Source organism: Anas platyrhynchos, chromosome 4 (genome assembly GCF_047663525.1).
Source record: "Anas platyrhynchos isolate ZD024472 breed Pekin duck chromosome 4, IASCAAS_PekinDuck_T2T, whole genome shotgun sequence".
Lineage (NCBI taxonomy): Eukaryota > Metazoa > Chordata > Aves > Anseriformes > Anatidae > Anas > Anas platyrhynchos.
In genome coordinates this window covers 6,505,943-6,531,939 of record NC_092590.1, presented here as the reverse complement: position 1 = coordinate 6,531,939, position 25,997 = coordinate 6,505,943, and the positions used below count along the sequence as shown (strand labels likewise).

The following is a 25,997-nucleotide window of genomic DNA, read 5'->3' as shown; positions in this document are numbered from 1 at the left end:
CCACCTCTCGCTAAGCCACGCCCCCTCCCCGGCGCGGCCCCGCCCTCCGGGAGGAAATCACGTGCGCGCCCAGCCAGGCGCGGCCGCTCCCGCGGGGCGCATGCGCGCGGGGCTCCCCTCCGCGCCGGGGCAGGGCGGGCCGGCGGCGCTTGGTGGCGGCGGCGGCCGGAGGAGCGCGCGCGCGGCGCGGCCCGTTGCCCCCCGCGGTGACGTCACGTGGCGCGGCGCGCGGCGGGGCGGGCAGGTCAGTGGCGCGCGGCGGGGGGCGGCAGTTGGGCGGGAGGCGGGGGCGCCGGCAGGGGGCGCTGCTGCTGCTGCTGGGGTCGCCGCGCGCATGCGCAGTGCTGGCCGCGTGCCCGCCGTTGGGCTGCCTGAGGGCGGCCGTTGGCGGCCGTTGGGCGGCCGGTGCCTGGGGGCTGCCCTCACGTAGCTCCGGTGCGTTGGGTGGGCTGAGGTGAAGTGGGTTGGAAAGTGGCTCTGTACGGATTAGAGCCACTGTGATTAATATTTATCTTCTAAGGTCATTGTAGGCTTTTAGTTTATAACAACTTCGTTTTATTGGCTCCGTTCCTTCCCCTAACTAATGTTCCCTTCTTTCACCTCTCGCACACAAAGGCACTGAGACTATTTAATGTGAGGAAAACAAAGAGGTGATAGGTGTTTTCTTAGCAGCCTGAAGTCTGGAGCTTGGCTTTTAGTTGTCATCCAAGCTACATGGCTTATGGGAGTAGTGCCTGCAGTTGTGAGGCTGGCAAGGCAACAAAAATGCGGGCTGCTGTGTGCCTTGGCATCGCGGCTTTCACTGCGGAGCTGAGAGGTGCCAGGTTAATTGCGAATGAAAAGAATACCGACAAAACAAGTGCCGTGAGTTGCTGATATGCTTACCTATAAACAGTATTTTCTCATGTGCTGAATTTGAACCTCTGTGACCTCTCAGGTGTGAGTACGTCACCACTGACTGTTCAGTGTACAGATTCTAATTATAGGTTCATAGCTGACATTTGCTCTGGCTGCAAGCTCTCTCCAAAGTCATTTTCTCAAAGCTTCTTTCCTAAAGGAGTAGCACAAAGTGAGGATGGGGGTGGAGGAGGAGCAAAACAAAACAACAGAGTACAGCTTGCAGCTATGTGCTTTTCCTTTAAGGCTGGTGGGAACCTTTCTTCTGAGAAAGAAGTCCAGAGGATGAGCGACTCAAAATAAGCAAAACACTTCGGAAGGCTTCATAAAATAAAGTTTTTCAATATATAAGCCGTGCTATTTGTTGGCCTGGTCAAGTAATACTGTGCAAGCAAAGAAAGCATCAGGTAACTAAGCTTTGCTTCTAAAGGTGTAGCTCACCATAGCCCTCAGCTAAGTGCTGTATTGTCGTGCGGAGAATTCCTATAAAGATCATGCTGAAGGGCTTGAGAGTAGCTTGAAGCCTTCAACTGGGAGTTTTACCTGGCTTATCTTTTCAAGGTAATTGTTGGCCTTTCACTACCTTGAGTGGGCAGCTCCCAGCAGTGAGAGAAACTGGTCTCTGGCTGAGGCAGCCTGATTTGCACAATAATTTGAGGACCGTTTCCATTTTTGTCATTCTGCTGTAGAGGTGGGCTTCCTCTCTGAGCGCTTGTACTTCCTTAGGTTTCATTGCCAGAGCTGGAAAGTCTTTCGTATGATGATTGCCATATTAATTACTGGAATTTTCGTGTTAATTTCATTCTCAAAAGTGTGTTTTTGCCAGTAGTGCTTTGTTTGGCTTGAATAAAATAAACTACCATGGTGGCCAACAATTCTCAAGGAGGAGTGGGTACCTATGGCGAATGGGAAATATGTACAAAAAAAGGATGAATTGATCCATTTAAAAGTTGTGATGTTTTTCAAAGTAAAGCTATAAATTCAAGTTACTTCCCACTAGCTAGTGCCTATCTCTAGGGGCCTGAATCTGCATTTCTGGCAGAACGTGGCTGCCATCAGTGCCAGTGGCTACTGGTGACAGAGCCCTGACCAAGGAAAGGAAAGACGCCTCTTCAGGTGTAGCACATACCGAGTGACACCCGGACTGGAAGAAGGCTGGTAATTAATGGTCTCCAAAAAGCGACACTCTGATTTTAGATTGCTCATGCAAGAAATGTAGTAGGAATGTGTTAGAACATATTCAAGGGCAGGATTGGAAGATTTTTTAATGATTTTTAATTACTGCTTTTTGTCAGTTGCCGAGGCCCTGCAAGAGAGCGGTTCGCATTTTTAATGTAATTTAGTAAGGGTTATTTTTAAAAAAAAGCCTTACTAAAGCTTCTGTGCATACCACCTCTATATTTAAATATCTCTTGACATGGTGCTTATTTGTAAGGATGAATACGTGCTTCTCATTTTGGTCTTAACATAAATTTTTGCAGCGAGCTCTTCAGCATCTGTGTGTTAATGTAACCTGTTTGTAGACGCTGGCTTTAGGAGATGCCTGCTGAGCATTGTCCTTGGCTAGCCTGTTCACAAGTCTGTATAACCTCTTTTTTTTTTTTTTTTTTTTTTTTTTTTTTTTTTTTTTTTTTTTTTTTTTTACCTGCTCTGCTTTCTGCCTAGAAGGATAACTGCTGAATTGTAGTGCTTTGTGGGATTTTTTTATGCGGGTTTTCTAATGGTTTGCACTGGGACATCTGAGAAGTGGAGAACAAGTTATTTGCTTTTATTCAAATCTAAGAAAATGCATTTCTTGGGAAGAAAATTGACTGCTTTTAGATGGATTTTGTAAACTCCCTTCAGCACAAGTAGCATGCGTCTTTGGTAACCTGGAATTTGTCTGATTGAAGGACACTTCCCGACCTCTGAAAGTACTTCAAAGAATTCACTTAAAAATGTTTGGAATAATAATAGCACTGCTTGTCTGATAAAGCATGAAAGCAGTTGAAACTGTAAATGTCATGACTGTTGCGCAAAGGCAAAAACTGCCTTTAGAGATCTAATGAGGAGGGCAAACTGTTTGTGGGACGTTTTGGATTAAGACAATAGTACAAATTTTAAAAGAAAAGCCTGCGGTTTGGTACCAATCTGCCTGCAATGAGTTGCTGTGGCTAAAGGGCAGTGCAAGGAGCCATAAGATGAGAGTTTCAGCTTAGTCTGCACACAGTTATTGTGTGACCTAATGTTTCTCATCTTCTCCATGCTTTGTATTTTTGTACACAACTAACGAATGGCACAGCCTTACAGGGGATGCACGGAGTTAGCCTCCTTAATGTATGATAAAACATTTCAAAATTACTGCATGAAAGGGGCAGTGTTTACTCCTTGCTGTAAGAATACTTTGTTTTTTCTCAAAGGTTATATTTAACTTTCAACTGACAGGATGACAGGAATGGAGACTGAAGTTGCAAGAGACAACGCCATGGAAGAGGAAAGCACTGAACAGAAGAAAGAGAGGGAGAAAAAGAAGAGGTCAAGGGTTAAACAGGTGCTTGCAGATATAGCAAAACAGGTGGATTTCTGGTTCGGCGACGTTAATCTCCACAAAGATAGATTTCTTCGGGAACAAATAGAGAAGTCCAGAGATGGATGTAAGTTTACATTGATTACATTTCAGTAAACAGATGGGTTTTAGCTTTTTTCCCTATATTGGTGGCGATGTTACTATTTATTATTAGGTCTTCTAATTTATTATGACTATGTCTTCTCCTGGGGAAGATAGCAGTTGCATGTGGAAGTCAGCAGCAGATTAGCAACTCAGGAGACAGAGCTTGGTACTACTTTGTAGAAACTGGATTTAGTGTTTATCTTTTCCTTTCCTTTACTACCAGCTCTAGGAGTAAATGAGAGGCATCTGCTACAGTAGCAGTGACTGTTTGGGAGACCTGATTTTTTTTTTTGTACCTTTGTGTAACTACAAGAACAAATAAACAAGGGTAATTATTTTCTGTAGAGGTATACTACTTGATTTGTAGGGTAGATAAATGCAGAAATGAAAGCGTCACATGGTTTTGCAGTTTGATGTAGATACCTTTTTCTTCTTTAATGCACAGGTTTGTTATGTGAGAAATTGGGCATTTGCATGTAGGGCCGTGACAGGTCTCTTTCCCATAGGCATTTTTGGCATGGCTAATTTGACTGCAGAGTAGGAAATGGAGTTTGGTAGTGAAACTACTTGGTGCTTTCTGAAGGGTAAATTAATTTACACATTAACTGGTGTGACTAGCATGCTTTCGCTTTAAGTGTAGTAAATGTGTGGTTAATACCATCTGTAATTGTTCTAATAAGTGTGTTACACAAGATGGGTTACATCACATGCAGTATGTCTGTGAAAAGACGTTATCTTTTTCCAAAAATATATATATTTATGTTTATATTTTGTAGGTTCCACAAGTGTCTTAAGAACTGTGTATTTATTTCAAGTGTAAATCATAAGCTCAGCTGCCTTACATGATAAAGTCTAGTCTTCTAACTGCTTGTTACAGTCTCCAATGGTATTGAACTTTAGTTGTTTCCCTGCACACCCTTCTTTTTTTTTTTTTTAAAAAACTATCTTTACGTTTTCTAGAGGTATTAGAGTTTGAGCGTCTTTAACTAAGACTAATATTGCTTAGTTTTCTGTCCAGGTTTTGGCAGCATGACTCATCACAACTGCAGTAAAAGCAGGGGCTCTTTCGTGTTGCTGGGTTAAACACTTAATTAAGTACTTGAAGGAGAAGCACGGTTTTCAGTGTAAATTGTTTTTGTATTGTAAAACCACATAAGAAAGGGTTTTCCTTCTTCTCAAAGACTGTAATTACCAGTGGGGAGGTAAAAGAGACTAACAAAATTCCTTTGATAGGTTAGCACCTATACATAATATGATTACTTGGAACTTTTATTTTGATGGAAAAAACTTTCTGTAAATCCTTGTCAGCATATAGCGTGGTGAGTTACGACTCACACATTCTTTTCACAAAAATACGAGCTGAGTCTTAATGTCTTTCTGATTGGACACACTAGTGTTTTCTAGATTGCATTGATTTCATCACTTGCACTTTTTTTCCTCCTTAGATGTTGATATATCACTTCTTGTATCTTTCAACAAAATGAAAAAATTAACTACTGATGGAAAATTGATAGCTCGAGCAGTTAAAAGTTCATCTGTTGTAGAGGTGAGTGTCTCACGTTTTTATTCCTTTCTCCATGCTGTAACTGGAGCACTAATGACAGTGGAATTGAAGTGGTCAATATTCTTACAGAAAATGCTTGTTTCTTGTTAACTTCTAGTTGGATTTAGAAGGCACTAGGATTAGAAGACGACAGCCACTGGGTGAGCAACCAAAGGATGTGGATAGTCGTACAGTCTATGTGGTAAGGTTGTACCTGTTGTGTGTGCCTTGTATATGACAGAGTGCTTTATTTCTAACTGTAGAAACTCCTTTAAAATTATGTTCTTACTGCATATTATTTTTGAATGCAAAACCCAACATATATGTTTATTATGAGCTCTGATGATCTGATTGCATAGTGTCACTTGCAGTATTAAGAATGAGAAATACAATATAAAGCAGCCATGTAATTTTATTAGGTTTAGAGGGTGGGTTTTCTCTGCGAAGATGATGGATTTAGTACAGGAAACATCATATAAAGTATAAATTCTAATAGATTTTTTCTTTTTCTTTTTTTTTTCCTCTTCCAAAAAATGGGGAGAGGAGAAATGTGTTATAGATGTATTGAACTTGTAATGAAGAGGCACAAAGATTAGCATTAATACATACATTTAATGCAGTAAAATGTTTTGTTTTAGGTAGGTGAGCACTGGCAGTAACCATGGTAGGGAAAGAATAGGATTAGTATGGTATGCTGACTTCTTGTACAGTTTTTAAATGATTTAAAATGCTGAACAAAGAGCTATTTTGTATCGTAGTGAGAAAATGGTGCACTTTCACTATCTGTTACTGCTTTTCACTGTGCTTTTCTGGTTGATGCCACCAGGGAAGCAACACTGGTACCAAGAAAAATTCATGAAATATATTAATGTGGTCAAATTTTTGATAACAAGTTGTTATTCTAACAACAGAAACTGAGATTGGAAGATACTCAGGCATACCCCATACAGTACAACCTGTTTATAAAATATGTTACTTCGAACGCCTCTGTGCCGCTGTTTTTGTCCCACTAACATCTTTTTTTTTTTTTTTTTTAATGGCAGAGTGTACCTAAATGAACTAGTTTTATGTTTAGGGGGCTTTTTTAAAAAAAAAAAAATACTCCTGATAGCACAATATCCTGTAGCTGTCTTGGTACTGAAATTATTCACTAACAAATGAAAATAGCTTGCACTGCTAGAAAAACACTGCATCTCAACATACTGCAGATGTCAGAGTGGAATTACTTACCATATTGTTGAGCTACTTAAATGGTAGCATGGAATGAGGTCTGATGGTTGAACTGTTGCTTATTTAAAAGTTCTATGGATTTTTCTGATAGAATTGAAGCCAGTATGGAATTCCCTTTGTCTCTAACGGGATCTGTTTGTGGCTGATGTCAACTTAGTTACATGCCTGTAGGAGTTAGCTGCTGAATCTTCCTGCAGGTAGTAATTCCAAGCAGGCACCAAGCTTTCTGTGATGAAGATGTGTAATAATCATGCCCAAAATGCCAGCCCATCCAGGTAAATAGAAGCTGGATTACTCAGAGCATTGAATTTTGTAACAAAAGCCCAGGAAAGGTGGTTAGTTGTTTTAAACACAATATGCCAGTCATGGTATTCTCCTAATGTGATTGCAGGAACTGCTTAGAACTTCTCTAATAGTTTGATTATGTAATTTTCAGAAAAGATATTACAAATGCAATGAGCTATGTTGCCTAACTACATAATTGTCAGGGTTTTTTAGTTTTAAAATTTTCTGTAAGTCCAAAATATCCTCCTGTTACTACCCAATTGGGGAGGTGGGTGTAGATTTCTTGTTTGTTTCATTTTTTAAGGACCAGTGTGTGAGATACCTGCCCTTCATGGTGCAATGTCTCCCTTTCGTATGCAGCCAGAAGGGGGAGCAGTGCTTCTTTAAGGAATAGTGGTTTCATTAGTTTGTATTTTCAACAACTTTGTTTTAGTTTAGAAGGAGTTTTCATTAAATTTCTCAAAAGTAATCTTATGGCTTGTGACTTTCTTTATTTTTGACATATGTTAACAACATTCTGTGGGATGAGCACAATACCAAAGTAATAGTATTTTTAAAGTTTCAAGTGACTGACCGGCTTTTCAACATTATACCAAAAACATAACGAAATATTCTTCTCAGGCAAGCAGAGTTCATGCAAAAATATTTTTTTCCTTGAATGTAACATTTTCTTATGGGCAAGAACTTAGTGCAGTAACTTGCCATGAAAAAAAATGAAGTATTGCTGACTGTTTTTGTCTAGGCTTAAATTTGAGAGCGTTCAATTTTTAAATCATGTTCAGCGGGGTCTCTTTAGAAATTGATATGATGGGATTTGGATTTCTCTTTAAAAGATGAAGGGAAATGGTTAGGAACTGAGCCATGATGTCTGCGAGCTGCCAAAATGTGCTGTTACATTAAGGAATATAGGAAAAATAAGTAAGACCGTTTTGTCATCCAAGAAGCTGGCTAAAAGTTTTAACTTCCACAGCAACTGATAAACTAGGCCATGAGTGGTAACCACTAAGCTTTAAAATGTCAGTTACCAGCCGTAATCAGTTTACATAGTGTCTCTTCCTGACCTACAAGAACAATTTCTGTGAATCTCGATTTCTAACAACTTTAAAAAATAAAAAAAAATCCTTGTGGTCTGCAGTGGATAGTTTGAGACAATGCAAAGTTATGCTTAAGATATAAAATTCACTAAGATAACCCATGTCGCAAAGATCCTGTTGCAGGTGAGGCCTTGGTATCTGTCTCAGGAATGAGATAAACGTGTAACTTCATGCAAATCATACTTGCACAGGTGACTGATTAGAGAGGCATTTTCAGATCATTGTCTTTACTACATGAATACTATGACCTCTTGACACGAATACTTAGTGACATAAAGCAAAAAATATTTTTCAATGTTGTTACATCAAACTTAAATTTTTGTTTTGAGAATTATAATTAGAAAATGCGGTACGTGATCTGATGCAATGGTAATTACTGAGAAAACAAGGTCTATTTTTCTTTCTGTAGGAGCTGCTTCCCAAAAATGTTAATCACAGTTGGATTGAGCGGGTGTTTGGGAAGTGTGGCAATGTAGTTTACGTCAGTATACCAAGGTATAAATCTACTGGTGATCCGAAGGGATTTGCTTTTGTTGAATTTGAAACAAAAGAGCAAGCAGAGAAAGCCATTGAGGTAAGTAGCAGTGTCCCTAATCTGTTAACGTTCTTCCTATTTGTGAGTGGTATGGATGTACTCTTTATTAGCTCACCTACTGAGTCTTGAATACAGAAAATCCTAAAATATCATGATTAAAAAAGCAAAGCTAGCAGGAGTTATGTGAGAATACCAATCAGTTCCACTAATCTTATTGTGATTCTATTAATTACTCGGAGATCTATTTGAATAGGGGAGTGGGAACAACGACATATAATTTGGTTGGGTACCATCAGCATCTTTTACAGAATTAGAGATTTCTGTAACAGTAAAATGGCTTATTAAATTTCTTCAGGCAAGTATAGTTGTAGCAAGTTCCCTGTCTTAAAATAAGTGATTTGGAAGTTTAAAAACATATAAGTTTCATTTTCACAACGGTAACGGAGACAAAAATATTGCACACTGATGATGCAAGCTCTGTATTTGCTTGTATATTCTAGTACTAAAAAAAATAAAACAAAATTTAAAAAATCTTTAGTCACAGAGGACTACATCTTTTTTGAATGAATATCATGAATATCACTCTGCTGGTTTTAACTTGGATGGGGATTCTTTTTAGTAATGAATTGTGGATTTTAATTTTATTTTACCTTTAAGTTTTTGAATAATCCACCAGAAGAAGCACCACGGAAACCTGGTATTTTCCCAAAAACAGTAAAAAATAAGCCGGTTCCTGCACTGAATACAAGTAACAGCACTGTTGTAGGTAAGTGGTAAATTAGTGGGATTAAGAAACAAACTGTTTTGTGCCTCACCTTTTGAAGGGAGAATCTGGAATGTACTGCTGCTACTATGTCTAATCTCAAATTTAACCTTATTGAAATGAAAACGGATGTTACTGTTTGTTTTGTTGGCCAATGTAGGCTTAAAATGAAATTGTAAGCTTGAAACATAGTAGGTTTTTGCCTTCTTATTTTACTGCCTGATAAGGAACTTACTTTTTCCTCTCTTGCCAGCTACCACCATTAATCATTATTGTGCTGGCAGAACAGCTTTTAGACTGTACAATTAATCAGTATCGAAGCACGTAGGACTAGCAAAAGACAGTTTGTTTTAGAAATATTTAGTATGTGCAAGTAAGACACAGTCATAAAAGTAAGGTTATACTTCAATGTTAGTGCTGCTTAGGCGAGCTTGTGGTTTTCTGACATAAGAGCAAACATTGTGGTATTTTTCATTCACTGCTTAAGCAATTTTCCTCTTCAGAACTCTTATTTGAGCAGAGCAACCATGGCAGAATGAACTTTTTATAGCTAGATATGTATATGTATTACTTCTTATTACTAAAATTCCCCTTTATGTGATCCATAATTGCTTGCCAAAACCTGCAGGATGTTACAAAGAAAAGAATTCAGAATTCACAATTGAGTGTTGTTTGCAATGAATAGCTGTTCTAATTTGTGAAGCTGTATCACACGATCATGTAACTGGATTCATTGGAGCATTTTTTCTCTCATTTCTGATGGGATAATACAATTGACTTAAGATATCTTTCTTTGTTTTTCTTAAGTGTAGTAATGAGTCATTCTTTGTTACACTAGGAACTGTTAGGGCTGTTAGAACTAAAAATATCAAAAAACATGCTTTCTAAACCTCCTTAAGATGTTCTCTACTGTTTCATACTGCATCCTGCCTATGACAATTTTAGTAGGCAGGTAGTTACAGGTTTATAGGGCTAAGTATCTCCTTTTGTTTTCAAAACACAAATCAATGATCATCTTCGGCCTGGAAGGAGGTATGTATTTTTGTTTGTTTTGTTTATGTATGTGGCAAGTAAGGGATTTAGAAAACCTGTAGCCAAATTGTCCATGTGACACAGGGGTCTTTTTACACTTAGTCTCATAAGTGATAGTCTCATATCACTTTTTTTTTTCTCTGCTTAAAATGGACAGGAGAAACTTCTGGGACAATGCATTGCAAATTATTTGACATGCCAGATTATCATGACCAGTGATATGACTGGTCAATCTCATCCAGTTTTTAATGATTAGCAGTTTTAAATGCTGTACTTCTTTTATACAGAAGAGAAGAAAAAGAAGAAAAAAAAGAAATCCAAAATTAAGAAAGAGAGCAATACACAGGCAGCTGCAGAGACAAAGGAATCAAACACGAACACTACAACAGAGCAAGTGCCAAAGTCAAAAAGACCTAGGACTTCATCAGAGTGTTCAGAAATGGGGGGTACTGAGGTTCACAGGCAGCCCTCAAAGAGAGAGAAAAGGAAATGGGACAGAACAGAAAGCACAGAGGTACCTGCAGAAAGCAGGCCAGGAAAGAGAAAAAGAAGTAGCTCTGGAGATGCTGAGACACCAATTGCAAAAGTCAAGAAGACTGTTCAGAAGGATGAAGTACATCCTGTAAAACAAGAAACAGAAGAAGCTCCAAAAGATTCCAATGGTAAGTTTGTGATCTGGAGAAAATTGGATAAATGTGATAGCCTCGATTAAGCTAATGAGGAAAAGTGAGGAAAAGAGGTTGCTAAGCAAGAAGTGTAATATGAAAATATTAGTGAATAGGAGACTAGTTTATTACTTTGATTAGACAGTTAAATTTAAACCTGGTAATGAGTCATTTCAAGGACATAAGTATAGATTAAATAGTTGGCCTAGGCAAATGGTGACAGTAAAGATAATCTAGATCCATGATTAGAGGTCAGATAGTACACTGACTGATTTTGTGAAATGCTTTCCTCACTGAAACTCAAGTCCAAAAAAAAATGTTTAAAAATGCAGTTGCTGAGAATGAAGAACCACTGTGCAGTTGCAGTCTGAACTTGATAAAATCTTTCTTTTGGGGATTTTTATTTCAGAAGTCCCTGCAGAAGATGACAAAAATGGTGATAAAAAAGACACATCCCTTTCAAAATCCAAAAGGAAACATAAGAAAAAACACAAAGAAAGACACAAGATGGGTGAAGAAGTTATTCCACTCAGAGTACTGTCAAAGTAGGTTATGACAAACAACAGCACATGGTTACTTAGTACTTTGGGGGGGGGAGAGGGGTGGAGAGAAGGAACCTCACTAGTGCAGTTTTTTTTGTTGATCATAAATTTCTAATTTCATACTATTAACTAAGTGTGTCCCTGCATTTGATGTCATGGCATGTTAAAAAAGTGGACTTTTGCTTAATGTGCAGTGCTTTATTTGAAAACAGATTTCACAGGAAGGAAAAAAAAAAGTAATTTTGTATATACTTTATTGAATGTTAACAGGTAAAGGATACAACAAAACCTTTTAATGTATTTTTGTTTGTATGTCTGACAGTCCATCACCATTGCTAAAGTGCAATTCCAATTTGTTTACCACAGAGTTGCATATTAGCAACAGTATTAGCCTGTAGTTGAAAAGATACAACATTAAAAGTGAGTTTCACTCACTATTCATTTTCCTGACGTTAATTACATCAGTAGTTAGTAGGTGGACAGAATTCACGTTGGGCTTTAAGGAGTCACCGCAACTAAAACGTGGAAGCACTTACTTTTTCAAGCATCCAGCAAGTACCTCCACGTTAAAGTAGAGGGGGTCCTTGCTATCTTGCCTGTACTGGGAGGCCATGTGAAGTGCAAATACGTAATAAACAGGATACAAGAAAGCAATAAGTATTATTAACACTTAATTAACCATCACGAACTCCCATCTCCATACAGAAATCAAAGATGTTACATGTGGGCAATTGATTTAATTTTTTCTTCAGACTTCCAGTAAGTTTCCTGTCGGTTTCAGTCAGTTGACAAAAAAAGGATTCACCACCACTAAAACATGGAAGCACTTACTTTTAAGGAACAAAGCAAGTACGTCCACATTTAAGTTGCGGGGATCCTTATGTGGAGAGACAATTTTTCATTCTGTAAAAGAGTAACTAGACAAAACCAGCAACAATAGAAGCAGTAAATTGTGCAACCACTATGGTGGATCTAAACTTCTTCATTTAACGGCGTTTTCTTCAAAGATGTTTCAGACATTAGGATCCACCACCACTGAAACATGGAAGCACTTACTTTTTTAGGCAGCAGGTACCTCCATGTTAAAGCAAGGGTAGTCCTTTTTATATTTTTTTTCTGAACGTACAGACCATAAAAATGTCTTACTCAGGAGAGAAAAAAAAAAAGTTTAAAAAAAAAAGTTCTTTTTTGGCAAGTCGGCAACTCGAGTGAAAAAGTCTTGTCAAGAAAAAATCGTGGCGCGGATGGCATTTCAGAATTGAGAACAGGATTCACCTCTACTAAAACATGGAAGCACTTACTTTTTTTAAATCACAGAAAGCACCTCCATGTTAAAGTAAAAGGGGTCCACAAAAAAAAAAAAAAAAAAAAAAAGGCAAAAATTATTCTCCTCTTCCACCAGGATCCTGAGAATACTGCATCAAATACAGAGAAAATAGTTTTAAAATTTAGCAAAGTATAGCGGAGCAGGGGGAAAAGTTTCCAAAGAGGTTGAGCATTTTATATACTTGCCTGGCTCATTCCCTTGGTCTCCTCTTCCTTCGAATCCAGCTACCAAGTAGCTCCTTGAGCTTGTATTTATACCATACCTTGCTGTGGAATGGTGTTGCCTTTTTATCTCAGAGAATCATTACGTGGGTCTTTTGTTATTTTAATGTCTTTGCTCTGTTGAGAATGTATGATCCTGGGTGAGTCTGGATGCTTTTTTTGAAGTATACAGTTGTCAATGTTAACAGCTAAAACCATTACCACAAGATATCCTCCTCTTTAAAAATCCTCTATCAGCTTGTTTGATAGTACAGATTAGGGTAACAATGAGTCGTTCTCACAGTGGCACTACAGGCATTGTGTTTCTATGGAGCAAAGCTCGAGCTGTTTGCAGAAACATCTCCATGTTAAATGTATGTAAATATATAAATTGCTTCCATGTGGTGGTATTTTTTAACCAAAGTGCATTTGAATAGTGAGGAATGTTCTTATCTCAGTAGGTTTTTGGTGAGTTTAACCAGTTGTTGATTTTCGATCAATGATTTTTCTAGAAAATAAATGACAAATTTCTAATATAGTAACACAGGAGTGGGTTCACTGAATGAATTCAGTGAATTCAGAGTTCACTGTCTCTGAATTTAGCCTGAATTTAATGCCTGTGCTGTCTGTAGTTCTAGTAGAATACAGTTTACCAAGCTGTTCTAAATGTTTTCTGAATATCTGTAACAACTTTGAGAGTCACTCTACAAATGAGAGGTTGATTTTTTTTAACAACTTGCTTGAAATATTAAAAGATAAAGCAAAATTTAAACTGCAGATACTCGCAAGGCTGAAGATGAGTAAAGTGTAAGGACATTTCTAAGAGTTCAGAAGCATCTTTGCTGCTTGCTAGGTTAAGCTTAAGCTATTTGTAAATGGCTTGTTCTTAAGTTGTCAGTGAGTTTCTAAACATTACTTTCTTGTTGACAACTGACATGGTATTTTCATTTCCAGGACCGAATGGATGGATTTGAAACAAGAATATTTGGCTCTTCAAAAAGCCAGTATGGCCTCCTTAAAGAAAACAATGTCTCAAATCAAACCTGAGCCTGTGGGAGAGATGGAAACGGATGGTTGTGCACAGAAAAAGCCTCAGTCAAAAAATGCCAAATGTAACCCTCCTTATGATTTTTTTGTTGTTGTTTTCTTTATGATTCTAGTACATGAATATGGGCACTGGTCCTCCAGAAACACTGAAAAATAGTGTTTTTAGTGTTTTATAGAAAACATGTTTTCTATAATTACAATGTCTTTGAATGCCAAATTATACAAAAAACAAGCTTCCCTCATGTAGATTGGTTTAGTACTGAAAAATAAGTAAATGATTAAAAAAAAATTTCTGTAGCACTTCTTAAACTTAGGATCTTTTTAGGTAATTGTAACTATAAAAGCCTTGGAGAAATAAATCAAGAATTGGTAATGATGTAACTCGGGCCTGATTTTGCTTAGGCTTTGCCATCCCTTCAGAGATTTACACAACTATTACTCAAAAGCATTTAAAAATGGCTTCTAATTGGTTTTTGCCAAGTTTATAGTTAGAAGTAATTTTATAATTATATGTTATTGGTTCAACTTGTATATTTTTGATTGCAGTTCACTAACTTTGATAGTAAGTAGAGAAGTGTTGACATGTTTGATAGTAAGTAGAGAAGTGTTGACATGTCACTTATTTGAAATCACTCTAGAATTATGGATGCAAGTATTAACTGCAATTGAATAGAATATGAAATACCTTTTAAAGGAAGGATGTGGTGTATACAAATTTTTTTCTTAGACACAGTGACTTCTGTGAACAGTCTGGATCCAAGATTTAATTTAAAAAAAAAATATCTGCAGTAGCAATGTTTAATGCCCTTTGCTTCGTTTCTTGTGTATGTCACATTGCTTATATACTTTTGTGGCATCTTTAGTTTGTCAAACTGGTAAATGTAAAATTTCTTTTTTCCCTTCTTTTCAAATTGATCAGCCACCAGTGAAGATTCTGCCCCTCCTGTCAAGGCTAACACAATGGGGCCCCAGTTTGTGAGTGGAGTAATTGTGAAGATCATTAGCACGGAGCCCCTGCCGGGCAGGAAGCAGATCAAGGTAATGCCTTTGTAACCTCAGGGTAGCTGTTAGCCTTTCCTCTTACAGTGCCCCCAAAATGTTTGAATATGGAATACCATTTAAACAAGTCTTACTGATTTTTTTTGTTGTTGTTGTTTGGCCAGTAGCTGTGTACAGATTCTTCTCTAGTACCTGTTAATGGAAGATTTTACAACAGCAAAATGTAGCCTTTGGACTGCTTCAAGCAATGTCAAGTTTGAAAATAATGGCCAAAATAAATAGTGCTCTAGAGGATGAGAAGCTGTCGCCTCCACCTCCAGCTCTTGTTGCTCCATCTTTGCATTTTCAGTGTGAAAAATGTGGTTAGTTTTATGTTGTTAAAAGTAAATCACTGCTAAGACAAGTCTTCCATTTTAAAAAAGGAAGTGTGAAGTCCAAGTGGGTGCAGCATTTTCTATGCATGATTGTGCCAGTAATTTTGGTGTAATTCAGATTAAGGAATCTGTGGTAGTAAATTGGTTTGGTTTGCTATTAACAGAGATTTAGGAGCAGGAAAATGCACTATGCATGAGAAAACAGTTGTCTATTTCAGTAAATAGTTCATGACTGCAAAAACTCAATTCAGTCAGAATGCCAGCAGTACAGTTGGTCCAGTATTCATCCCCTCACCCACACTATGGCAAGTGCTCAGTTTCCCTCAAGTAAAAAAAAAAAAAAAAAAAAAGTTTTAAAGATTATTACCATTATTTTGGATATGATGTGAAAGTTGTATATGTTAAATAGAGTATTTTATTTTAAGGAAAATAGCAGTTCTAATTTGTGTCCTAATGAGATGGAAATATTAAAAGGTTTCCAAAGGAAATAACAGCAGAGGTTTTTTTTGGATTCTGATTTTTGCATAACTGTGACACAGGACCTTTTTCTGAAACTGTAATTTTGGATGAATAACATCTAGAAAGAATTTGAACAGCTTTTACCCTTCTTTAGAATAAATATGCAGACTTGTGAGGACAACAGTGGTTCTAAACCCAAGTTCTGAGGTGACTTATCAAACTACCTATATTTGTAACTGAATATTTCATCTGAAGTCACTGCCAGCTTCCAAGTGCATGAAGTTTAGTGTGTGCATAAACCTAAGCAAGGTGAGAAACAGTTGTTTTTAACTGAAAACAAACTGATACGTACAGTTTCAGCTTGGTCAGTCTTATCTGCCTTGGTGGTCAAAGGCAGTCAGTGTCTGAGTTCTGGAGGCACTGAGAGAATGTGGTGGTTGTCACTGGGATGTTCGAAGGACAGCTCAGGTTGACTGCAGTATCCATCTTCCTGCGTGGAGTCTGTGTTGCAGCATAACATACTGTGATCAGGGGAAAAGCTTACTGTTCCCACAGTAGCTGAAAATAAATGTCAAGTCTCATATTTGCAGATTATATAAATTAAGTTTCTCTTTTGATTTAGTTTAAGGGAAGCATTTCAAGGAAAATTAATCATTTAAAGGGGGGACAACATAAGACTGGGGTGGCCTTTGCTATTATTAATCATTATGTTTTGGTTTCTAAAACAAGGAGGATAGGCAAAATACTTTGTGGGAGGTTACCCAATAAAAAAGGCAAGGTTTTTAGTCACAAACACTCCCAACACTTGCCAATTACAAAGAGACACGTGATTCACTATAACTTTCTGTTTAAGTATGACTTTAGGATATCAGAATTAAAAGTAGTTTGGGATGACTCTCAAATGATCTCAACAACGTTGGCACTTAATTTTGTTTTATTTTAAGGTTGTGCTTGGTAGTAGAGGGTTAAAAGTGTGTAATTCTTGAATAGGAGCATCTTGGGCTGCCTGCTGTGAACAAAATTGACTAGGAATGTGTGGTCTTAGTTAATTTCCCTAACAGCAGGTATTACAAGTGAAGTACTTCATCTGAAAGAGCATGTGTGTCTCTTCCTCCTTCAGCTGATAGTGAAAATTTCCAGACAGAGATCACTTCGTAAAGATAGGAAGGACTGATTTACTATACTAATTTCTCAGTTTATCTGCCATGAATGAGCTTGCCTGTATAGATTTCATACACAGAGAGAAGCTGGATGTTTTTCTGTTGGAATGTCAATGATAGTTGTGTACTGTAACACTGATCCTTTCATAGGAAAAGTCTGTACAAATACAGTATTGAAATAAATGGATAACTTCTCATGTGCCATTAGTCAAAACTGTTCTTATTCCCCCCCCAAAATTGCGGGAATTACTGCTTTAAATTGTTGTTGAGAGCAGGATGAGATACTAATAAACACGTTAAAGTTGTGGGCTCATAGTTTTGAATCAATACATTTTCATAAGAAGGATATTACTTCTGAATTATTTAAGAAGAGATTTGTTCATTAAATTAAAAAATTGGCTATTTCATTCTACTCTGTGACCTTTTAGAAAATACTAGTGATGTACTACAGACCAGTCAAAGTGCTCTTCTGTTCTTAAACCTGCTTCACAGTCTGTGTTCTCTCTCATGCTTTGACAGGATGCTTTGGCGCTGCTGGCTGATGTCGCCTATGTAGACATGCTGGAGGGAGACACCGAGTGTCACGTCCGGTTTAATACTCCTGAGGATGCACAGACTGTCATAAAATCACACAAAGAAATACAGATAAAAAACAACTGGAAATATGAAGTTCTCACTGGTAAGATTTTTTTAGTTGTAGTACAGGAGACATTTTTGAAGTATCTTTGCAATTTTAAAGACTGCGACTTTAAGAACCCTTAAGTTACATACTTTATGTGAAAAGAGTTGTATTGGGTAGTGTTACATGGTACCTTTGTGGATATATTTATCTTTGTAGCCTGCTTTTTTCTATATAAAGACTCTAAAGACTGCTTTTTTCTATATATAGAACATTTCTTTCCAATGAATCTTCTTGATTTGTGACTGCAGTGGAATTGATAGAACGATAAATGTTTTTAAGGCACTGTTTAGAGCAAAATTGTTTGCCTTTATAAACTTAATTCCGTTCTTTTGAGCTTGATTCTCTGCTTCTAGAGGTGTGGGCTATAGAACTTAATTCACATTTCAGCTTTAGGACTTTAACATTCCGATGACTCAAAAGAATTTTAAATGAAGAGTAACATGAAAATACCAAACTTGTGCTGTGTGAAATAATGGGACAGGAATCTCACAGCACTGATATGATGAAAGGGGCTTTAGCACTTGCCTTCTAATTAATCTGTTTTTTGTTTTTGTTTTTTTCAGAAAATTGAATAATGTATGCCAGAGTAATGCTTCTTTAATTATATTTACGCTAACATTTTTACTGGAACATTGTCCTAAAGTTTATAGTGTATTTTTTGTCCTTCTGAAATACTCTGCCATTCTAAATTCTCATTTTGCATTAGATTGAAATCATTTTCAATGTGTAGAGAAACATCTTCATTTGAAGGGAAGAGTAGGAGAAGGAGTGGGGAGTTAGGGGGTTTCTCAAATTTGATTACTATGTTCTTATATGTGTGTGTGTGTGTATTTTAGACACGGTAAAGAAAAATCTGGATGAGATTTTCTTGTCCATGTATTTAAGTGTTACTACATGCCTGCACAGAGTCTCAGAGAGGGCCAAGTTCCATGCATGCATGAATGTAAACCTACATAAACGACAATTAAGGATTACAGAAGAAATTACTGCAATGAAAGCATTAGCATTCATGATACTATCAAAGTTAATTAAAGTTCTAGGCTTACTGAATGCCACTAATGTCATTTTGAGTTAGGTTTGTCCTCCAGAGTTTTCTGTGTTCCAGATACCCAGAAAACTTGAAATATGGCATTTTACAGCTGTGTGCTCTGTGTGTATTTGTCTGTTTTTCCATCCTTACATAAAAAAGAACAGTAGTAGATCAGTAGGTAAGTACTACATTGTAGGATTGTTCCATTCAGAGTTTTAAGATTTTTTTCCAACTAGTTCATTGAAATGAGAATGGAAAGGCTTTTGAGGAATGCAGAAGTCACTCACAGAGAGGATTTCAGCATTTCTGGGTGGTATAAAGGTGAATATGGTGAATAACGATCAGGAAAGAATCTTTAATGCTCCCTACCACAGGAGACAGAAGCTCTCCTAGACCTTCTAGAATTCAGCTTTGACTAATCACCTCTAGCTTTTCACCTGACAAAGTATTAAACATATGTTAATGTAAATACGTGTAAGGTTCCTTCTCAGAATCATTACTTTTGCTGGAATCTTCCAGGATGACTTGGAGACTTAGCTGTAACTGAAGATTTCCTATGAGACCATACATTACACCACTAAATTCCTACCGTGATAGTTACAATTTGGACCAGAGGAAACGGTGGCAAACTGCTTCTTTTACTGCAGGACAGCCACTGACAAAAACTGGAAAATTATTTCCACTCATGTTCTCATTCCTAAATTGCCCATGAAGTCCACAGTGTGCTTCTTACGGTGGTTCTGATGAAACAAAATAATCTGTCATTTTTATGGTAATTTTTTGTTAGATGGTCAGTTCAGTTGTTCCAAAGTAGAGATTAAATATATCAGTGAATTATAGGGCTGCTGGATGCTGTGGTGAAATACAAAAGTTAAAACTGAGCTCCTCCTACCAATTGTGTGTATAGAGTCCTTTTTGTTTATTTCTTCAGTTCTTCTTGTTAAGCTTGTAAAAAATACTTACTTGGGATATTTAGCTACCTTGGCATTCAGGTCCTAAAGCTAATAAAGTGCATTGGTTCAAGTCGTGTCCAGTCAGTACAGAATGCAGTCCTAGTGTCAGCTTTAAGTTTCTTTAGACAGTTTTTCTTTGCTTTGTTCACTGAATAGTGTGGGTCAGGCATCACAATGCTGGATGATTACTCTCTAGGACTATGAAACTGAAGACTAATGGCGAAAAAATATTTGAAGCTTACATTGTTACTCAGCAATCTGTTTCAAAACCATCTTTGAGATAAGCAGAAAAAGTACTTGAAAGGATGGGGTTTGGCCTGACAAGTACTGTCATGTGTTTGCCTGGGTTAGAAAAGATTATTTGGATGCAGTGTTTCATCTGGGATGCCACTTGTATTGAACAGCTGTATTCACGTTCTGTGATGTTAACTTGATTTTCCAGGTGATAATGAACAACGCTACTGGCAGAAGATTTTAGTGGACAGACAAGCTAAGCTTAACCAGCCTCGAGAAAAGAAGCGGGGTACTGAGAAGGTAACTTACAAGTTTGTTTGGTTTTGCCTCCCTGTGCAGCCATCCTTGGAAAACAACTACTTTTTCTGAAATATGTTGATGTTCGGCTTTGTGTTTAGTTCAGGAAGATCACTTCCTACTCACTTTGCAGCTGGGTTTTACAGGCACAAACCAGAATGTGGCTGTCCTAGGCCAGCTGCCAAATACAAGGTTTGTCTTTATGGAGACAAGCAGAGAAAGTTTAGCCCATGACTAAAGAAATGAAGTTAATTTGCAAGTTGGATATCTTTTAAGAATTCTCTGGATGAGCTAATTATAAAGCAAAGTAGTCTTCTATCTGCTCTAGGTTAATTGTCTAGTGCAATAAGGATATGTTTTTCTTTAGAGTGGATTTTCCTTCTCCTAGCAATTTACATGGTGGTGGTTAATGTACAGTCCAGCACTGTGGTGGATGGCGGTGTGTTCCTAGTGGAGTCCTGGGTCTATGCAAGCAACAGCGTGTCTTGTACCTCCCAATCCAGACAGATCCAAATGCTGCTACCAGCATCCATAGCCAAGCAGCTTCCAACGAAGACCCTGTCACATCTAATGAGCCTGGAACGCACCTAAGGAGCTCGGGTCTGGTTGCTCTTGCAGTGCCAAACTGCTGCTCTTCCTGTCTGTTGCAGTGCAGCGTGATTTTACTCAGTGTTCAGCTGAAACTTTCTTCCAACTTTGACCTTGGTGTGCCTGTCAGGCCACACTGTTGAGGGAGTGTTGCTATGAACTTGTAGGCAGCAGCCTCTGCTCCTGCCCCCAGAAGATGTTTCCAGACATGAAGGATTCTTGATTAAGAGGCTGTGACCTTTCACCCGACAGAGAGGTGCCAAACAGTATTTCACAAATGTTTTATTGCTAGGTTTGCTTGACACATGCATTACAGATAAGGTTTCCGAGTTGGCTTTAACCTAAATCTTTATCCCGTTGCTTGCAAAACTTAAAAGTCATCTGACCTTAGTTATTTTCCAAGGACTTTTAAACCTGTAGACAATTTGTTTCCTAGATGCTCTAATCATGCCCACACTACCAAGTCTCCTAGTCATTCCATATAATTGACAAGAAATACTGCATTTACCTATTTAATACATCTATCTATATATGTATGTATATATACACAGCTCACAAACTTAAAAACAGGCATATTTTCCGTGTATTATCTTGGTTGTCTAAATGTTTTCGGAGATCTCATAGATACATCAACCTAGTCCTTTTAAAAACAGCTGTGCATAAAGAATTTCCCAAAATTAATGGTCTAATTTTCTAAAAGCATTACGATGCCTTTGGATCTTAGCCATTATTCTGTAATATAAGCAGTAGCAGACTTTATGAATGTGAAAACTATAAAGCTTTAGAGTCTTTAACCGAGTGCTGCCATTTTTAGTTTGTTTGTTTGTTTGTTTTAATGAACTCTGTAACTATTTTAAGGAAAAGATATTTTGTCAGTGGCTCCTTTGACTTTAATTCAGACTGTAGGTGCTCTGCTCTTAAGTTTCTGTTTCTTCATCTTTTGAAGATTGGTATTTGTTGACCAAACTAGTGTAAAGTGGCCAGTAATGTGCCTCATCCAGGCTTGCAAATATAAACTGTCTCGGCTCTGCCTAACAATAGCAGCAGCAAGGATGCAAACCCCTGCTCCTCCCCCTTACCCATCACCTTACAATACTGGGAGGTGTTAACTTCAAAGCATAGCGATTGCTATTTAAATGCTAAGTCTGTTAAGCAAGACATCAGGAAAAGAATGCCTAGCTGTAGTCAAAAGCTCTTAACCCTTCCTTTACTTTTTGACAGCCTCTATTCCAGAAATAGACCAATATCAATACAAGCATGGTATTTCTTTATTCATTAATATTGATTTTAATTTTTTATGTTGAACATTTTTCAAAGCACTTCCAAGTTCATTCCTTTGAAGGTCACAATAAAAGGAAGAAAAAATTGCATACATAGAGATGAGTATGCCATTAGGGTATCTACTTTATGAAAATATGTTCTTTTAAATCCCTTACCAGATCTTTTTGAAGAAGAGCACTTTCCTCTACAGATAACTATTTCAATTAGTGTTTAAATGTAAGCTGAAAAAAATGTTCATGTAAGCCACATTGCTGCAGTGATGGCAGTGCTAGTGTTTATTGTAATAATGTCATATAAACCACATCATGTTCCAAGCGGTACATTATAACAAACCGATTTGAGAGATGCTTTGACTGTAACTTTAGGTAGTTAAAATTCTTCTCTCTCATGGGTGTTAAAATACGGAGGCTTGCTTGGTTTTCCTGCAGTGGGTCTCATGGCATGCCCTGCTAGTTTGTGGTTGATTGTTAGCCACCCTTTGGGGACTTGCTGAAGGGGGTTAAAAGGTAGTCATTGTCGGTCTGCAGTGTGACAAAAACTGCTTTTGCAACTTTTCTTTGCCCCAGGCCTGTTTGTTCATTGTGATCTCTGTCCTTTCCTCTCCTGGCCCTTGCAAATCCATATTCTCTTTAGCTAGTTGTTCAACTACATGATAAGCAAAGTGAAGTGATAAAAGACTAAAAATCTTCTTCTGGGACTGCTTCTTTAGGGCAGTACCAGATCTAAAGCAATTAATCAGTCTACAGCCTTAAACTCCATGGATTGAAAAGCTGTCTGTACACAAAGCAAAGGGCTGAGTGTCTGAACGCCTTAAGCTTGGCTCCTTCTCTTCTGGGGAAGGTGCTGCTGGACGTAGTTCACACCTGGTACGCCCCTTTCCACAGAAGGAAGGGAGGAAGCTGCAGAAAGCGGGAGTGATGGTAGAAGTGAAAGGCACTTAGGGAGGAAGTGAGAATTGGGTGTTTGTGAAGGGAGGAATAATTTGCAGAATAAATGGGGAAGGGGGATAGTGGGAATGCCTGGGCACAGCCCACACCGTTCTCTTCTGATTATGCCTGGGGGCTGTCTTTGCAAGATTGGCTGGTTCCCTGCCTGTGCACTGGCACTGGAGGTTTGGAGAACAGACAGGACAGAACAGAGGTCCCACTCCAGAGCACACACAAGTCCTGTTCCCTGTCACGTTGCTTTAGTTCAAATCTGTGGAAGAGCTGGATTGCTGTTTGGGATACGAGCAGTGGTCCCAGGGAGGTGGGAACCATCAAAATAGGTGCTGACCCTGGACTGAGTACCTGCGAATGGGAATCCTTGAGGCCTTTTTGCGGCACCTCCCCTGAAGTGCTGGTATAAGAACACCCACTGATGTGAACGGGGTGGTTCGGATCCTCAGGCTTTTGTTTTAGTGCTTGTGATTGTGCGTGCCACATGTTGAATTAGTAAGCCACTCTGCTCCTCATTTCTCTTTAGAACTTACTTCTCCTAATCCATTCTTTGGTTACCAGAGAATGAAAGTAACTTTTGGTTAAACATTTAAATCAAATTTATTTCTGGAGAGTGATTCTGTTGAGAATGTGTTAGGGATTGTAATCAAGTTAAATACAGTGGAGGCGAATGACAAGCGTCTAACTGTAGCAGTGTAATTATACTGCAGCACAGCACTGTAAAACCATGCAACATCAGTTTAAAGTGTACTTCCTGACTGCTGTAATCGGTGCGGCAGCGTGCCACATGCTGCCATGCTGGGTACAAGATGTAGTGTCTGCAGGATATAACCGTGACTGCGGTCATGTAGATAAAACGATTTGATTTATGTTTGTAACTCTGCAAATCTAGGAAACTCTTTAATGGTCTGCCTTGTGAGCAAACCCCCCTTGACCTCAGAACCAGCTAATATGTTCTGGTAGTCTACATCAGATAAGTTAATGTGGATTTATGCAGGGGTGTTATTGATGTGTCTAGGTTCACAGGAGTCCCCGCTTTCTCACCTCTTATCCAGACAAGGAAGCCTGTCTTGTCCCTTACATACTTCTTTTTTTTTTTTTTTTTTTTTTTTTCTATCTTGTTCATGTAACAATGTAAAAAGATTAAGGAATCAATTGGGCATCCCAGCAACAAAGCTTGTGTCTTTGCGTTTGGGTGTTACGACTTTGGTACAGTACTTTAGGTAAATCAGTGAACGTTCTAGTATGAGCGCTTGAAAAACAAGCATGCTTTTAAAGATGGTCTCTGCATTTTGTTTCCAGCCTAAAAACAGCAGTATGTAAGCTGAAAATTGGCAAGTTAGTTATGTTCCACAAAAGCATTCCTGATAGGTTGTTAGGAACAATTGCCTTTCTCATTTGCCAAGAAGTGGCATGTATTTTCTTTCGCAGCACTAGTGACCGCATACATGTACTCTGAAGTTAATGCAGGAAAGAGAAACAAACCAAAGATAAATTGGTCGGATTTGCTATCAAATTATGTTGTTACTTTGAAGAAGTTTTTCTTTCCTGTTACTTCACGCTTTTGCAAAGAAGCAAGAGAACTGCTTTACCTGCAGTCAGCAACATGTGAGGGAGTTACTAGTGAGTTTGTTTCTGTAAAATGCCAATATCCTAAAAGATCCCAGATTGCTCACTATCACTGTACTAAACTCTGGGTTTAGCTGTGGTGAAGTCGAGGTTTGGATCATCAAGGTACCTGTGGGGTTGGGAAAAATGCCCTGTCCTGGGGAGAGCGTGTTTTGTGAGAGTCCTCTGGACTGATGGGGAACATCTTGTGGTATGCAGAAGGCGCACAAGTCATCAATCTTCTGCAAAGCAAGCGAGAAAGGCAGCCTGAGCAGAAAGGAGTTTGAATTACTGCCACGAGTGAAAGGTTCTCTGATCAAAGCTACGAGTTGCAGTCGCTTGTGACGTTACCACAGTGAGGCGGAGATGAGGCAGGCAGTTACAGCAATACAACAGTTCAGCACATACAGCTTCAGGCCATGTGGAAAAAGCAAAGTGATCCCAGGTACCTAGTAATTTAGTAAACTTACCTGAAATGCAGCCAAAAACTAACATTCCTGCTCGGACAGGGATTGGAGTTAGGGACTCCTAGCACCAACATTCTTCCCAATTATATCACAATTTCTTAAGATCAATTCTCAGCAGTCTTGTGATGTGTATTGTGCTGTTTGTCCAGCGTGAAGGATGCTCCCCCATCTGGATTCCTGTGTTCTTACCTTTGCCTAACTGACTTTAGAAAATGATACAACAATCCTAGGGTGTTTTTAGTGCTGTGACCTTGGTGTTTTGTTTTGTTTTTTCAGCATCATCAGTGATAGAATGAATCCAATATAAGGGTAGTTTTTGTTTGTTTGTTTGTTTTTTAACTTGGTCTTTAAGACTGCGTTTGGGGATTTCTGAATTCATAATTTTATTCTCTTTAGCCATCAACCATGTTGGGAGGCAGAGGGACTGGGATAAAATATGCTGCACTGTCTGGAAACTGAAGGGATGTTCTGCTATTTTATTTTTGGTGGTTCTTAGGCCCTTCTGAAATAAGTTAAATCAGGGCTGCTTTAACTATTTTTTGTTGGATGTAAAGGTAAGCTGATCTGTTCAAAGAATATCTTTTTCTTACAAAATTTGGTAAATCATGGAATAATGCAATTGTGATTGTGAGACAAAAATAATATCAATTATATAATTTTATTCTAATCTTTTTTTCAATGTTTTTCATGCTTGTTTGCAGCTGATTGCCAAAGCCGAAAGAATTAGACTTGAAAAGACTCAACAGACAAGTAAGCATATTCGCTTCTCTGAAGATAACTAACCAAGACTGACTGTGATCTTGAAAGTGAACCAGGGGCTTTAAAAATAAAAAGAAAAAAGCCCATCACTGCTTACAGCAACTAAACCATTTTTAAGAAGGTATGAAAAACCGGTCTGTTCGATTCACAATTCTGCAGACTCCAAGTAATGGACATCATTCTGAATCCCATTTTTAAATCGGCTGAATGTGTACTGCTTCTGAGCCTTTAGGTAAAGCTTTCTGGAAGAAGAATTGTATTAAGAGATCTTGCTCTAGTTCACTTCTGATTTTTTTTTTTGTATGTTGGAATTTTATACACTAGGTTATGAAATAAAAAAATGCTTGAGAAATTTTCA

General features: G+C 38.2%; 1 protein-coding gene across 4 annotated transcripts; it reads left to right on the top strand.

Annotated features, from left to right (window-relative positions):
• The first annotated feature begins 59 nt into the window (after positions 1-59).
• LARP7 (La ribonucleoprotein 7, transcriptional regulator) lies at positions 60-25,997 on the top strand. Of its 4 annotated transcripts, XM_072036880.1 has the most exons (14): positions 97-244; positions 1,144-1,304; positions 3,322-3,530; positions 4,993-5,093; positions 5,209-5,292; positions 8,109-8,273; positions 8,892-9,000; positions 10,317-10,691; positions 11,104-11,239; positions 13,718-13,875; positions 14,730-14,848; positions 17,322-17,481; positions 19,910-20,001; positions 25,582-25,997. In XM_072036880.1, the coding sequence occupies exons 3-14, from the start codon at positions 3,323-3,325 to the stop codon at positions 25,660-25,662; spliced, it is 1,788 nt and encodes a 595-aa protein (XP_071892981.1). In that variant the 5' UTR covers positions 97-244; positions 1,144-1,304; position 3,322; the 3' UTR covers positions 25,663-25,997. The 4 variants fall into 4 exon arrangements, with proteins under 4 accessions (XP_038034304.2, XP_071892981.1, XP_071892983.1 ...); XM_038178376.2 differs by lacking the exon at positions 1,144-1,304 and having other exon boundaries at positions 60-244; XM_072036882.1 differs by lacking the exon at positions 1,144-1,304 and having other exon boundaries at positions 3,297-3,530.

Coding starts and splice junctions, on each gene's coding strand:
- LARP7 (XM_038178376.2), top strand. CDS start 3,323: ATGACAGGAATGGAGACTGAAGTTGCAAGAGACAACGCCATGGAAGAG. Junction 8,274..8,891: donor AAGCAGAGAAAGCCATTGAG/GTAAGTAGCAGT, acceptor TTTACCTTTAAG/TTTTTGAATAATCCACCAGA. Junction 11,240..13,717: donor CCACTCAGAGTACTGTCAAA/GTAGGTTATGAC, acceptor TTTCATTTCCAG/GACCGAATGGATGGATTTGA.